The 16,449-nt window shown below is 38.5% G+C and overlaps 1 protein-coding gene across 3 annotated transcripts in view; it reads left to right on the forward strand.

Moving 5' to 3' along the window:
- The window catches only part of fam49a (family with sequence similarity 49 member A), a 33,619-nt gene extending 18,199 nt beyond the window's left edge, over window positions 1–15,420 (forward strand). Inside the window, exons 2-13 of one of the 3 annotated variants that reach the window (XM_058379342.1) lie at window positions 4,694–4,748; window positions 9,379–9,458; window positions 9,866–9,945; window positions 10,706–10,827; window positions 10,907–11,012; window positions 11,118–11,254; window positions 11,364–11,441; window positions 11,988–12,104; window positions 12,313–12,392; window positions 14,281–14,407; window positions 14,526–14,596; window positions 14,763–15,420. In XM_058379342.1, coding sequence (XP_058235325.1) covers window positions 9,873–9,945; window positions 10,706–10,827; window positions 10,907–11,012; window positions 11,118–11,254; window positions 11,364–11,441; window positions 11,988–12,104; window positions 12,313–12,392; window positions 14,281–14,407; window positions 14,526–14,596; window positions 14,763–14,826 — 975 coding nt within the window. In that variant the 5' untranslated portion in view covers window positions 4,694–4,748; window positions 9,379–9,458; window positions 9,866–9,872 and the 3' untranslated portion in view covers window positions 14,827–15,420. The remainder of the gene's footprint in view (window positions 1–4,693; window positions 4,749–9,378; window positions 9,459–9,865; window positions 9,946–10,705; window positions 10,828–10,906; window positions 11,013–11,117; window positions 11,255–11,363; window positions 11,442–11,987; window positions 12,105–12,312; window positions 12,393–14,280; window positions 14,408–14,525; window positions 14,597–14,762) is intronic. The other 2 variants (XM_058379341.1, XM_058379343.1) reach the window with 2 other exon arrangements.
- Window positions 15,421–16,449: the final 1,029 nt, after the last annotated feature.

The raw sequence follows: 16,449 nt of genomic DNA on the forward strand, positions 1-16,449 counted from the left end.
ATTCATACACAACCGGTTCTGAGAGACACAAAAAATAATTAGAACATCATAATTGGTAAAGGTTTGTAGCCGTTTTCTGTGATCGGTGATGTGGGCTTTCGGCAACTTATAAAAGTGCTCGAACCGCGTTACACACTACCGACACGGCCTTTTTCCCCTGATCTCTACGAAAAAACACGCAAAAAATCTAAAACCAATTGGCTAAAGCGCAAAGCCTTGTTCTAATAACAGAGAGTTGTCTCACCCTTACTGTTCATTACATAGCGGATTGGGAAAAAAAACGCAACTAAAACCAGTTTTTTTTTCTTAACATATTTACTGTTCCTGTAACTTAAGCAAAGAATAATGGAAAAAAAACTTTAATTTGCCAAGCCATCCGAACCGAACCGAAAACCGCGGTACGTATTGAACCGTGGGTTAACTGTATTGTTGCATCCCTAGTATATACACAAGTATTTACTTGGATCAGTCAGCATACACATGCATTCAATATATCTAAAACACTGACTGTGTAGTTCACTGTTTTAAGAAGGAAAATATTCATCACTCCTGATAGATTCTGGCTGCAGAACAAAACTTAACATGGAGGCACCTATGGCTTTTTCCCCTACTTTGAGGTCCCGAATTCCCACATTTCTGAGACATGTCGGATGCAGCGTGTTATCCGCTGTGCAGTTGAGAGCAGTGTCCTGACAGCTGTAATCACTATACCCCCCCTCCCCCCCATTGTGGTAAATATGGTTAACTGATGTTAAATATACACTTTTTGAATGTTAGTCAACTTCCACTAATGGATTTCAATCAACTCAAAACATTCTCCATTTACCTGGACAGGATAAGAGGGCATCACACCAGTCCAAGTCAAGTGTGGGTGAAATGGAGAAATACTTCTAGGGGCGGGGCTTCCTGGTGTGTCCAGAGCACCTGTGCAAAAAATCAATCCAGATTAAGATTTTTCCATTGTACTGGTCAGTGTATTCCTGAGTGATGACACTTACTAGTGTACTGCATTGCTTCTTCACAAACTCTGTGAAGGTTGACAGTAAAATAATATATTTACATGATTTAAATATTTGTCGCCCTATTTTGGAGCTCGATATCTAGCAGCATGAAGTGTCTGATTGCGGATATCCCAGAATTTTCAGTATAACGTCTCCAGGATTTTCAGGTCTGTTATAATGGTTTGAGGATTTGCAGGTTGCAGGACTTGCAGTTTCTCTAACATGGTCAGTCTGTGGTTGGGAACAGCGGTAACTTGTCCATACTACAACACTGAGCATGAAGAAGTCCTGCATCTGCTGCTCACTCGTCTTCGCTCATTAACATATATATATAACACGTGACTTCACTGTGAAGCTGTTGTGTGCAGGGTTCGAGCAGGTTGTACTGGATTAATGCTTTTTCCGCATCAGTTAATCTGGAACATATCCAGATTCCTTATATGATTTATGACTTTTATTGCTTTTATACATATTTTAGATATTTTATACATATATACATTATTTCATATCATTTGGGATAGTGTGCAGAATACTGGTGTATGGAAAAATCCACAACACATAAGTCCACAAGCTAACCCACGCTAAAATGACCCAAAAACAAATGTCACTAGAGAGCTTCCCCCTCCTTTGCCCATTGGGCCGTGGTACAAAAAAGGTTGGGGACCCCCGGTCTAGAGAGCAACAGAAATGAGAAAATGCTGCTTCTGGTTTACGACTTAAAAAAAAAAAAAATAAACAAACAAGCAAAATAAATAGTACTACATGTAAGTGTTTATTACACATGAAAGGGTTAAGATCGTGGGCTTGAACTCCTGCGAAGAGGAAGTGGCGTCCCAGGCAGCAATACGACCACAGCTCTGGACCTGACCACATGAATCCTTTTCTGAAGTAGTGGAGAACACTGCTGAAGGATTTGTAGTTCCTTTTTTTTTTTTTTTTTTTTTATTATTGTGGCAAGGCATTCGGAAAATTCCTTTAAAGAGAACCGTTTATATTGCGAGTGACCATTATATCATTATTCGAGTTAAGTTTTTAAACTAACCAGGAATGACCTGGTTTCCATGGTGACTGTTGACATTTAGGAAAGCAGCGAAGCCGTAAGCGTGGCACGACTCTGCTAGAGCTCAGATGTTTGACGATTTGTTCCATCAGGTGCAGGAGAGAAAAAAAGCCAATCGGCTGCACAATTGCAGTCTGTTTCTCGTAGAATGTTAAATTTTTTCTTTGCGCCTGTCTGCCATTTCCTTCTTGACGACAATCTTCTCGTGTTACAGCACATGTTGCAGCGTTCCGCTCGTCAAGAATGATCCAGGTGCAGCGCAGCGAGTTTGACGTATATAAGATACAGCAGCTGCAGGCGCTAAGGGTGCTCGCTTCATCGCTTCACAAATTTCACAGATCCAGAGTCTACAGTTTCAGTCTTGTTAAGATGAATGGAAAATTCCATGTGTGAGCTGTGAACATTTTTTCTGAGAATTTTAGCTCCTAAATTTGACAAGGGGGTAAAAGCCACAGAGAAAATATCATCAGCTGCTTAACTCAAACATCATCCTTCTCGGGTTTCACTTGATCAGGTAACTATCTACCTGTCAAGGTCCTCAAGCTTTGCAGTGTCAGTCTTCTGAAGAGAAAAAAAAGCCAAGTCTGCTATTTTTGGTTTTGTCTCAATGCCAAAATGCTGCTGGAGTGAAATCATAGGGATCAGGGAGAACACCTAGCAACACAATAGAGTACATAAAATAAGCGTGGGTTTTATTTGAAGGTTGTTTTTTTTTTTACTCAAGCATGTGGTTTCTGGCTAATTGTTTAATTGTGTTCATGTTATATGCCTTTGTAAAGGGATGTAACTGAGCACAAAGTACACAGAGGTGGTCTGTTAACTCTGATGTTATTTGTAGAACACAGAAATATATAAACTCAGAATAAAAATGATAACGTTAAGAATTTTAATTTAAATTGATCCCTAATGATCAAGTGACTGTGATGAGGGGAAAAAACCCTGAGATGATATGAGGAAGAAACCTTGAGAGGAAGCAGACTCAAAAGGGATCCTCATCCTCATCTCGGTGACACCAGAGAGTGAGATTTATAAATACAGCTGTACATAATATAGACAACCGCAATCATCTAACAAGGAGCTTTTGAGCAACTTATAAGCGTGAGCATCATAATCTCTGAATTCATTATAGTTTTACAGAAATTCTTTCATTTCTACAAGTAAAATGTAAACGTTTGAGGTTTGTAAGATTTGAGGGTCGTGTTCATGCCTGCTGTTAACATGCACTGATCTGATAAGTGGTGATTTTGGATTTCGTACATCGTTTCCTCTGGAGGAAGTTTTCTGCACATTTATCACGTCTTAGTTTGCTGCATTTGTTTTCAGGCAGAGATATCGTCTGAATCCTCTCTAATGTACCTGTACAGGCTCTCAAAGGTTTCATTTCTGTGTATATGAAGGAGATTAAATGACGAATGAAGCTATGAAAAAGCAGCTGGTGTTATAGCGTCACCTTTATCCACTTGCCCTGGTGGTGGAGAGCTCTTTGTTTAGTGTGATTTTCCTTGTAATAATTGTGCATTTTCCAATTAGTCTGTTTATCATTTGCATCCCAGACCATCTTCAAATGTGGTTCGAGTGATCTGATGACTCTGGACACATTGGACCCCATTCATTCCAGCACTTGCTAATGGTCAGATCATCCAGAATGCAGGCTAAAGAAACGTCCTTAAAGACTTTTTAAAAGGACTCATTTTCATAATCAACATAACAAACCCCTAATTATGCCTTAATTATTATTTTGTGGTTGGTTGTCCAGAGAGATTGTGGTTAGCATGATGTCTCATGAACAGGTGGAGCACCAGGGCATTGTCATGCTGGAACAGTGTTTAAGCCTCTTACTTTTAGTAAAGGGAAATTGAAATGATGCAGTGTATAGGGAACATTCTTTTCCAAGTTTTTGGCAATATTTTAGGGGAAGAACCACATGAGTGTGATAGTTGGTGTCCACAAGCATTTAGCCATGTGGTGTTATGGGTTATTGTACAATAGGAGCTCTGTCTGAATATCAGTTTAGCTGTAGGGGAAGTCTTGGCTTCTAAATTATGTCTCTTTTTATCAAGAAATTCAAATGGTAAATATTGTTTTATTTTTTATGCTGCATGAGTGTGGTAGAGCGCAACTGCTGACGTGTGTGTGTGTGTGTGTGTATGAATGAATGTAAAACTGGGTGTGTATGTATGTAAGGGTGTGGGTGTGTGTCCTGCAAAAAGTGACAGATGGACAGTGATCTAGAGGGAAGGATCTGTCTTCTATCCCCTCTTCTCCTATTTCAAATGCACTTTTGTTGTTGCTTCCTCGAGGCGAGAGGCAGTTTGATTTATTAGCAGAAACATTAACCTGAATAAGGGATGCTGTCTGGGGCAGCTGTATTCCAGTCACTAAGAAACTGTACCAGGCTCGTGCTAATGTACTATGAGTCAAATGGGTGAGCCATTACAGAAATGGGTTTGGGTTGCTGTCTACTCATTAGGATTTTTTTTTTATTCATTTGAAGTTCATTCATTTCAAACACTGTTGGAGTTTAATATCCATTAAAAGCTATTTAAAGATTTCTTAAACTCATCTATATGAAAGCTTTTGGTATGCTGCACAGATTTAGCTAACTCTTTCCTTTCACAAACTTGTGTTTCAGAAATCAAGAAGAAGCGGATGATCTAAAAGGAACCACACATTTTCCTCCAGATAAGGTAAGCTGGTACTGTACATGCAAATAACCATCATGTCATCAGATAGTATTCTGATGCTCCTGATTTGGTTTGCATTTGCTAACAAATAATAAGCTAGGTTTCTTACTTTTTAGAGATAAGTCTGCTTAAGTATTTGTTGGTAAAACCATCTGTTTAAAGTGTGTATACTTTATTCTTTGGATGAATGGGTTAATTATAAATTCATTAGCTACCCAAGCAGGCAAGTAACTAACCCAATATCATTTCCATCTAGACAGTTTGGCACAGAAAGTTCACTTAAACCATGAGCCACAGCACAGATAGATAACCACGCTTGGTGTAGGGAAACTTGGTTAGATCATTGCCCAATATCATGGTTTATCAGCACAGCGGATGGGTTGTATAAAGAACCCTGTAACCATTCGCACTGATTCTGCACTGGTTTACTGACTGGCAGCAGATTTTCTGATTGTTGTTCAGCGGGCCGTGTGGGCGGCAGTCAGGGCAGACAGACATGGTGTCAAAAAGCCATTTGGAATGAGACACCAGTGATGTTCCCGACCCATCTTATCTTATAACTCCTGTATCGTAAGTGAATGGTGCGTGAAATGAAGATAAACTGCATGAAGTCAATCCTGTACTTGTCAGAAGACCAGCTCTGTGTGAAGAGGCAGTATCATGTCATCTTGTTGTCAAGTTGTTTACCTTACGCAGTGCATCTGCTAGAATATCAAACATGCTCGATTACATCTGAGCCCTTATTCTGTCTATGAAATGCTCCCATCTTTGCCTGCTTAGCGATTAATACCTACTGTTAACAAACTACATCGTGATGTGGAAGACCTGTTTATTGCGAATATTACTGATTAAATACTGGATGTGATCATATTGTTTATCACTGTTTTATGAAAGCAGTAAGCCTCTTGAGGACATGCGTTATAGTAAGGAGTTTTTACTTGCTCTTACTCGTCAGTGGAATGACGTACAAAAGTAATCACCCGGATGGTGCTATACAGCGGGACATCGATCAGAGTTACTGTTACCATCCAGAGTGGATTATAATAACAGCACAGATTGGAGTGTGTTCTGCTTATACTACAGGGATTTAACACATCACTCATTTTAAAGGTCTATGATTTAATGTTGTGGATTGTCTGAGAGACATCTAATTAGTTTTCAATCACATTACATCCCCTCTCTCTCATCAGCTTGTCATTTTGCTGAAAGAAAGAATAGCATTTGGAATGAGAGACAGTGAAAAGAGACAGATTTCTCTGTCCTGAAGTTTTTCTTGTATATGGAAACTTTACAGATCAGTGACTGTTCCTGAGTCTCCTTTCATTAATGTTAACTAAGCATCTAACAACAACAAAAAAATATCCACTCATTGTTAGTTTTAGATTATGAGCCACGTCTGCCGTACAGTTTCCTGTGTATTAGCTGTTACTCTAGAAACAGTTACTGTTTGTTTCAGTCATTACTCATTGTAGCTGTATAAAGGGAAACTGATTTAAATGACCAAACCTCAGTGGCATTCCCTGTTTGTAAAACGTGACCTGGTGAAACCTGACCTCACATTTGTGGTCTAATGATTCCTAGTATCTTTAGTGAATATAGTACAATAGTAAGATCTGCGTCGGACTCGGGCATGTTGAAGGACACCCCCCCACACACACACAACTTATCAAGGTCCCTCAGCTATTTTTACTCTACAAAAATAAGTATTTTATTTAAAGGAATTTGGGTTTAATTGATTTTTTTAAGTGGATGTTTATAATCTTAACATTTAAATAAGCAAAATAAAAACATCTCATGAGATTTAAGAAGGCAGAGAGTGAGAGCAGCACTGCTTGAGTAACTCTAATACAACACACGTCATGTATAAGGTGGTACTGGGTGTTGCTCTGGTTTGAGTGCATCATGCGCAGATGCATCATGGGGCATTTTAGACACACTGGTGTTGCCCACACCTTTGTTGTTGTTGTTATTCATTTTGTTTCATTTTTGCCATTTACTTGTTAACTTTTTGGATTTCTGGCAGCATGGTGAGCTCAGCTTTACTGTCTGTGTAGAGACAAGAAATTTCCACAAGGTGTGAATGTGTGCTCTGTGATGGATTGGCGTACCATCGTGGTTGTTTTCCTGCCTCAGGCTCCAGATTCTCCACAACCCTGATTAAATAAAGCGCCTACTGAAGGAGGAGGACTGAGGATCACTACTGTCCTGATTATGGACAGTGTGTGATTTTTAAGATGTTTATTTTGACTGGTTCTGTGTGAATACGCCAATGTTTTCAGCTGTCTCAGATATCTGGTGCGTTCTTTGTGTTAGTTTGTGGTTGGAGAAGAGGCTGTTCAGGCAGCTGGAGTAACAAAGGTGCGACAAGAAGTCTTTTTTTTTTTGTAAGCATGCAGCACCCTTTGTAATATGGTTAACCGCATCCAGCAGTGTTGCTGTACTCTTCATATTCTCTTCTGCAAAAGTCTGGCATTTATATTACTTTTTCCCCACACAGTGTGCACCCTGTTTTTTTTTTGTTTTTTGTTTTTTTTTTTCTGCTTATTCGCTCAGCTGAAAATGAAGTTTAATCTCAATATGTAAACAGATCATAGATTGTATCTACATACCTGCTGTTCATGGTGTTTTTTTTTTCCTGTTCATGCATGTAGCTTTGTCTTAGAAATTATTCCTGGGAATTCTTTTTTAATTTTGTCCCCATAGCGCAATACAGCTGTGAGCACAGGGAGGGAACAGATCTACTTTTAACATGTTCATTCATGTCCTTTCACTCGTAAATTTCTCTATAATTCAAAAAGGAAGTTAAATGCATCATGCAGTCACATTTTTTTTTTCTTAATGCGTTCCTAAAATTTTTTCGAAATCTTTACATTTTGTCTCTTTGCACCTCCTTTATAGAAAATCTTTTTTTGTTTGATGTCGCACCCTGAGAAACTGCTGCCTTTGAAATGTGTAAATAAATACATGAGTTTTTAAGATTTGCCCTCATTGTCCTCACCAACCAATGCAAATGGACTCATTGACCCCAAGCTTGTGTCTGCTGTGAGACATTTTGTTAGCCAAAGTGAGTGCAAATGTCACCTTCATAACTCTGGAAATGTATGATCTCACTAAATGCTCTTGTAGCTGAATGATCACTAATCCCCACAGACACACTCCAACATCTAGTGGAAAGACTTCACAGAAGAGTGGAGTGCATTATAACAGCAAACAGAGGAATAAAATCTGGAACGAGATGTTCAGCATGCCTGGTCAGATGTCCACATACTTCTATGCATATAATAACTCGAATCATTTTGCGCCCCCTGCTGGTTGCTCGGTGTTTCAGACACTGTGGTGGTGATTAATGATATTTTGTTTATTATTTTATTCCATTCCAAGTTAGGAACCTATAGATGTTTTTAACACACCAAACTCCAGTTCTGCATCTCGGCATCAGTTACTGTAAATGAGGTGGATGTGAAGTCACATGACATTTATTTTGGAATCATAACTATGTAGTATACAGTGTTAAAAAAACTAAACAGAAAATATTATTCTATCTAGGTACTCGGGGGGGAAAATTTTGTGAAAAATAGACAAATCTTGCTTTTCAGAGACACACACAAGACATCTGCACTTTTGATAATGTACTGTGTGTCCTTTATGTATGAACAAGAATTTAATTTATCTATCTATCTATCTATCTATCTATCTATCTATCTATCTATCTATCTATCTATCTATCTATCTATCTATCTATCTATCTATCTATCTATCTATCTATCTATCTATCTATCTATCTATCTATCTATCTATCTATCTATGATGCAGCATTGAGAGACATTATATAATTGTTTGCTTCTAACTTGGCAGCAGTTTTGGGGGGAAACATATACGAGGTGACCACATACTTCTGACTATGTAGTTTATGATCATAACCCCAAACATCTAGGTTCATATGAAGTAACCATCCAGAAACTCACTCATCTTGCACTAAACTCTCTGGACACAGGAGTTTTATGGTCCTTTAATAGGGCCAGTTACCTTTCCATGCACATTGTATTGGATATAATTGACATTCTGCATTTGAATTTCCTCAGTAGTCAGAGATCAGAGCTTGGGACGATGTCGGGTTTTCTTCCTCGTTGCTTGTAAGCTACAGAGTGGATGCCTCTATGGTTGTCTATTGTTTGCAACACCCTAGGCAGCTGACTGACGTGTGACGTGTACTTTATTCCTCACAAAATGGGAATCTGTGGTTTTAACATAAGCATGTGTGTGTAGATTCATCTAAAGTAAATACCTGTGTATATACATCGTACAACTTCTTTAAAAGTACGAAGTGCGGCTGCTTGTGCCATGTTTTGGCGTCGCTTCCTGAGCTCAGGTTTGAGGAGACCGCCCCGAGTTTAGAGGTGTTTCTTTGGTTTTTTTTTCCTAGTCAGAGGCCAAGAATTACAAATAACAGTACATGTGTCTTTTTTAATTAAGAATATGCTCTGTATAGTGGAACATATATAGTTGAATACGAAAATCATTAATGTAGGACTTCAGTAAATATCAGCAAAAGTTCTGCATGTGTTAAAAAATGTGTAATGCACCTTTTACATTTTTTTTTCACCCAATTCTTTATCATTTATATTTTGATTAGGTTTGCTGGAATGGGTAATCTTCTAAAAGTCCTTACAAGAGAAATAGAGAACTATCCACATTTTTTCCTGGACTTTGAAAGTAAGTTTGCGAGGACTTGCAGCCTCAGAAAGGGGAACTGTGTAACCATTGATCTTTACTCCACAGGACTAAATGAACCTCTCTGTCTGAATGCTCACATAGACTACAATGACATCTCTGCATTAATTTAAAAAAAAAAACCCAGAGAGGTCAGAGCTTTGGAATAATGTTTTGCTCTCTATACCTGAGCTTCATTTTGAAAATAAAAAGAAAAGTCTATGTGAGTGTTTCAGACCTGTGGGAGCAGTAAGATTGAAGTATTGCTGTCCATTACATGCAACACCTCTCTCTCTCTCTCTCTCTCTCTCCCTCTCTCTCTCTCTCTCTCCCTCTCCCTCTCTCTCTCTCTCTCTCTCTCTCTCTCTCTCTCTCTGTGTTTTCCCTTTCCTTCTGTTTTCTTCTTCCAGAAACCAAATGGGGAATCTTTTAAAAGTGCTCACTTGCACAGAGCTTGATCAGGGGCCAAACTTTTTCCTTGACTTTGAAAGTGAGCAGAGCTTTTGCCTGGCCCAGTCTGTCCTTCCTGCTGTCTACTAAACTCCTGCATGTGTCTCGTTGTTTGTTTGTATGCCCGATAAACACAGCCAAACGTTCATCAGTGCACCTTTCATAAATTGTACATCATGATGATTTAAATAATTTAAAGGCATGCATTATTCTCTGGGAGAACGTTTGCACATGAAAACCAGATGCTGTCATAGTGGGCGTGTACCGTTTTGCATACATTTTGCACATGCAAAAGTTTTTGTCCATTACCCAAGACGAGAACTTGAACCTCCTTATTGTTTACAGATGAATGTGTGCGTAAGCATGGATACTGTTCATATACGTTATAGCCACAATGCCAGGAAGTGGCTGAACTGCATGCTTTGTGATGCATGGCACAACGTTTTTCACTCCTACAATATCTTTTAGAATCTGCTTCATCTTTTTCTCCTTCATTTGCATGCTATTACAACTTCTCTGAACAGAACCTTAACCCATTAATGTGTCTGTACTAACACTAACCCATGTACTGTCCATATGTTGTAAATATGTTCCTCCATTCACCTTGTTCTTTACATTTCCTCATATGTAAATGATTGTTTAGCCAAAGAAGCAATATTTTATATTTTGAAGATGTACTGCTTTTAGATCAATAGTGTGTATATGAAAAGGATCATCTTCAATGTGGAGGATAGTGGAGTATCTTATTTGTTAAATACTGCTTATTTAGTGAGTAAGGGTTTGTGTTGTATATGCATCAGATGCACAGCCCACAGATTGTGAGCGTGACGTGTGGAACCAGGTGAATGCCGTACTCCAGGAATCTGAAAGCATCCTGTCAGGCCTGCAGGCCTACAAAGGAGCGGGGCAGGAGATACGAGATGTAGGTTGCACACATGGATTCATAACGAACGGTAGATAAGAATGTTCTACAATGAAACCCTTCGATTTGTGTTTTTCAGGCTATACAGAATCCCAATGATTTATTGCTTCAAGAAAGGGCTTGGAACTCCGTGTGTCCCCTCGTCATCCGGCTCAAAAAGTTTTATGGCTTCTCACTGAAGCTGGGTAACTCTCACTATTCATCCCACATCCTCTTGTTTTGTTTTTTTTTTTTTTGTTTTGTTTAATAAAACACACTTGTCACACATTTTTCTCCTTCCATTGGTGCAGAGAAAGCCCTGAAAAGCCTGTTGGAGTCTCTGACCTGTCCTCCGTACACTCCCACTCAGCATCTGGAGAAGGAGCAGGCCCTCGCCAAGCAGTTCGCTGAGATCCTGCATTTCACGCTGCGCTTCGATGAGCTCAAGGTTCTACTTTTATTTCTTCATAAAACTCCAGATAACCAGTTGGCAGAAGTATTGCTTCAATGTTTTTCATTTTTATTCTCTCTCATCCAGAATTTTGCTCTTTCCTCAGATGCGAATTCCTGCCATCCAAAATGACTTCAGCTACTACAGGCGAACAATCAGTCGAAACAGGATAAATAACATGAACGTAAGCAGATACAGTTAATCTCGTGTCTCTTTCTAAAATGTTCATATGTGCAGAAGTTGAAAAAAGACTATTACTATTTTATCATGGATGAGCAAATCCATTTTCACTTTAATCAGGAACTGACACAACAGGAAATAGCTGTACGTCTGTCAGCACAATTTTCATATTAGTGTCACCTGATAATGTGACTGAGAAAGCTGAAACTGTACTGACGTGGACACTACAGTGATCATAAACAGCTGATCAGTTACACTGCCAGCCAGCTTTCGGGACCAGGGTGTTTCTATGGTTACCGCATGATATGGACAATAAACCATATAGGCAGCATCTCGAGACTTGCCATAACATAACACCAGTATATACCAGTGTGCTACTGGTCACAACAATACACTGTTGCTACACTGTCGTACGCTGCTACACCATCAGTTTTGACTTATCATGAGAGAAATAACTTGTGATCCTGATGTAACTACCAAAACAAAAAACTTGTGTACCTTTCTGGACCTCTGTGTATTTAATTGAGTGCTTTGCTCCTTTTCCCCATAGCTGGAAATTGAAAATGAAGTCAACAATGAAATGGCGAACAGAATGTCACTCTTTTATGCTGAGGCTACTCCGATGCTGAAAACCCTCAGTACAGCAACTACAAACTTTGTGACCGAGGTAACGCACTCCTTTCTGCTGCCATTTGAATTATTTTCTTATTTTGCTCCTCAAGTATGCAACCAAGTAAGTGGGATCATGTAAAACATTTTAATAGTAAAAAGGAATATTTCTTCATATTTGCACTCAGATTCATCGAAAGAAGGTTTCGCTATTTATCTTACAAATTGAATCAGTTGTGTTCAAACATCCAACTCTCTCCTTGTAGAATAAGACGCTGCCCCTGGAGAACACCACAGACTGTCTGAGCACCATGGCCAGTGTGTGCAAGGTCATGCTGGAGACTCCGTAAGTAATTCAGCCAGCATCTCTCATTTCATTATCCAGCCCAGTCTCCTTTATCACTGTGTCTGGAGACAGCTTTCTGTTATGTAGGAAGCAGTGCTAACTTGGACATTGGCACTGATCACACACACACACATTCACACAGCTGTATTTAAATAAATCTATAATCAGATATCTCTTCTCATAAAGCTGTACATCCTGCACATTTAAATTGTCCTGCTTGTTGCCTCATACTTGCATAAACACCCCCAAATTACTGTATATGGTTTTGACCTGACTTCATAGCTGTGATAAAAAATAAATATCAGCACTATTCTTCAGTCAGACAACAAGAAAGCTGTATTGCTTTTTAGAACAAAAGGTCTGTTCAAATGGCAAGAAGGAAAAATTACTGAACACAAGGTGCGCTAAAATGCAGTCTACTGTAAACTGACGTCACTTCCAAATACAAACACACCTTATAGTAATGTCCCGCCCCGAAAGGCATCGGAAATGCAAAGCAAAGTGAACCATGATTCAATTTAAACTTTTGGCTCCATATGCAATGTGAAGTAGCTAACGGGGTAACAGCTATTTCACTGTAACGGGGTCATGCCTTTTAATATATGGGAAAGGCAATTCCAAATAGACCTGGCAAATAAGACTACTCAAGTTTACTGTGAATTTATAACTGATGTGGAATATTCTGGAAGTCCTTCACATGCTAGTTTCAAAGCTAAGTACAAGTACTAAGGACAAAATGTACTTGCAGTTGCATTTTTTTGTACTGTGACCCAATTTAAATGAAAATGCAAATTGTGTGTTACTGTTCACATTTTCATTTACATGAGCATACATCATGGCAAATTTTAAGTGGAAAAGCAATGTCCTCAATTTCAGAAGTGTTAGTGTTTATTACATGTGTTTGTTGTGTGTGTATGTGTTGGCCTGTGCAAAAGTAGTGTTGGCACAGATCAACTAAAATTGGCCTGGGTAAACAAAATCAACTATCGGCAGTCTGTGTGGCAAAATCTTTACATGACGTTACATTTCATCCGTATCACTTCTCTGCATCTTTTATTATCTGTCTGAGACGATTAACCATTAGTGTGGTGAGATCTCCTCCATATCACTTTACCCGCAATTACGCGGTTCTACCACCAGGGGGTTCTGCATGCACGCGGTCAGGGCTAGCTCAAATGCTGCGTTCATGGAAAGTTTTAGCTCTCCAACTCGTAATTCCTAGTCAAACTTTGGTGGTTTGTCAAAGTATGGTGGCTTTCATGGTATAAAATAAGACAAGAAATAACTGTGATTTAAGGTTTTTAAGCAGCCTCTCAAGTTTGTGTTAACTCTTGATATCCTTAATACTAGTTGATACTTGAGATTTTTGAAAAGTTAATTTGCTTTCTGCACAAATTTTTCTTTTCTTTTTTTTTATTTAAATCTAATTATTTAAACTGCTTTTTAATTAAATTCTCACAGATATTAATGGTGAATTATTACATCCACTTTGAAAAATAAAGCAATAACCAAAGAACTGTAATTCCACTTGTAGTCAGCAGCAGAACACTGTTTTTGTGTGTTCATTTTATTTAGGAACTTCAGAAGGTGTGAACGCTCTAATGTGGGAAGTAGGAGGTTCTCAGATGTTGTAAATACAGTATAAATATACACACAAGAATAACTTTAATCCAGTTTCATGCATAAAACACAAAAAACGCTGCATACCCACGGCCGAGACGTGAAAGCCCTGGAGCTGTAGTTCAGGTTCTGTCTGTTCTCTTGCTCATACGTTCTTCTCAAAGCTGTATATAAAGCTAGATATGACCTGTTTTTTTTTAAATGATGTAAGCATTAATCGCAGTCAAGTGAGGCTAATTGTATATCTCTTTTTGTGTTTGTTTGGCAGAGAGTACACGAGCCGGTTCAACAGTGAAGACACACTCCTCTTCTGCATGAGGGTGATGGTGGGTGTCATCATTCTCTATGACCACGTGCATCCCAATGGTGCCTTCACCAAATCCTCAAAAATAGACGTGAGACCTACTATATTATAATGATTTTCCAGTCTTTACTCTTTGGCTCTGTTATTCTCTGTATTTCACTGTGTTCTGGGGTGTGTGTGTGTGTGTGTGTGTGTGTGTGTTTGTACAGATGAAAGGATGCATAAAAGTCCTGAGAGACCAGCCAGCTGATAATGTTGAAGGACTCCTTAATGCCCTGAAGTAAGTTCTTGATCTACATTAAGCCCTTAACAATCCATAATGTGTTCCCACTAAACATTTGTGTGTTCTTTTAATAGAGGTATTAAACATTAAAAAAAACTTTGTCCTTACATTAGAAATTGTTTTATCCTTTTCTCCTGTTTTCCTTCCTCTCTTCTTTCCTTAGATTCACCACAAAGCATCTGAACGATGAATCCACTCCAAAAAATATCAGAACAATGCTCCAGTAACCTTTGTTTTTCTTTTTAAGTGAAGAGGATCAGTGTACAGACCTCAAAAGATGTATATGTTTACATTTATTTAAGAAATTGATGTTAATACTTATGTGTATTTACATAGCCATTCCCAACAATATACTTTAAATTAAAATTGCCTATATTCTGTCAAAGCACAAATAAATGAAACCGTATAGCCTTAAAAACAACAACAACTCTGATATGGTTCTCCATATCGCTTTAAAATCAAGAATGGCGATTGTTTTTAACCAAAGTAGCTAATGTGTTGCGGAGTGTCTGTATTCAGGGCAAGTAATGCAGCGTAGCAGTGAGACGAGGTGATGTCAAGCTAAAAACAAAAGTGTTCTCAGTGGGTGGTGCTTTTTTTTCCTTATGGAAGAGTGAAAAGCCAGTTTAATAATGCCACAGATGCTCTATCTTGTTGTTTTTTTGTTTTTAATTTGAAGTTCAGTTTGTTTTTGTTGTACACTTTTTTTTTTTTTTTTTCTTTTGTGATGTTTGCTCTTGTTTTTGTGCCTCTGCCTCTAACACAATCATTGCTCAATGCCACAGCTTTAAAAATTGAAATAAATTGACATTTTCAGTATATTTTAATATTATTAGACTGTTTCAATCATTCTGCAGAACACCTCTGTACAGCGCAGAGTCATGATCACGGTGGATAGCATTTCCTAATCTAAGATTATAATAAAATGTATTTCTAGACATTTTAGACACTAAAACATGACTAACATTTTCTTATTCTGTTGCCAGATTTTTGTGCTGCTTCTTTGGAAAAAATGTGTTTAAAATGAACATAATTATTTTACAGTAGATCAAGGCTATTATTTATTGCAGCTATATTTCATGAAAATGTATTTATTTTTCTCGAATTTGTCTTTGCAGTGATCTCAGTCATGGGTTAAAGATTAGGGTTTAAACAGATGGAGTGAAAGGGTCTTGCCTTTGTGGTGCAAATGGCATTTTTTCACAAGCACATGATGGCAGCATTAGGTCATGTGTGAGGTACTGTTGTATTATCAGCTTGTGGTTTGAGCAGTGACCCCAGTACTGTACAACACTACACTACAACATCTAAACCTGTTTAATCGGGTATCTATGAGGTACATTTCCGTAATAACTGTCTGTAGCTTATCCTTTCCTACTCACAGCTCATCAGACTCCCTCTACCCCACTACCAGTGGAAAGGCACTGACCACACAAATAAGTCATGATCTTTTTCATCACAGCAGTGGCGCTGAAGTGGCAGAACATCACTCTGCATGTGGTGGGGCTTTTTATTTACCTTCATTATAGTGCTTTAAGCAGAAACATGGAGGAACATGAAAACATAGCTGAAAGAGAACAATGGGTGCAAATTGTGCATTGGGTAAGACTTTTAACTATGTATTTACAGAACTACATCTTCATCGAGGTGTCTAATGAACACGGACGCTGCAGCAGGAGGAGGGGGAGTGGAAGTGATTCCTCTTGACTCCAGACTAATTTTCAGACACTACATTTGCACAGGACATTTTTGTCTGTATGTCATGAGCAGCTTTACTGTAGTAAACGTATTGAATTTGGAAGTTTACATGGAGAACACAGACAAGCGGAGTGATGCAACAATTTGTTCCA

This window comes from Hemibagrus wyckioides, linkage group LG25 (genome assembly GCF_019097595.1).
Source record: "Hemibagrus wyckioides isolate EC202008001 linkage group LG25, SWU_Hwy_1.0, whole genome shotgun sequence".
Lineage (NCBI taxonomy): Eukaryota > Metazoa > Chordata > Actinopteri > Siluriformes > Bagridae > Hemibagrus > Hemibagrus wyckioides.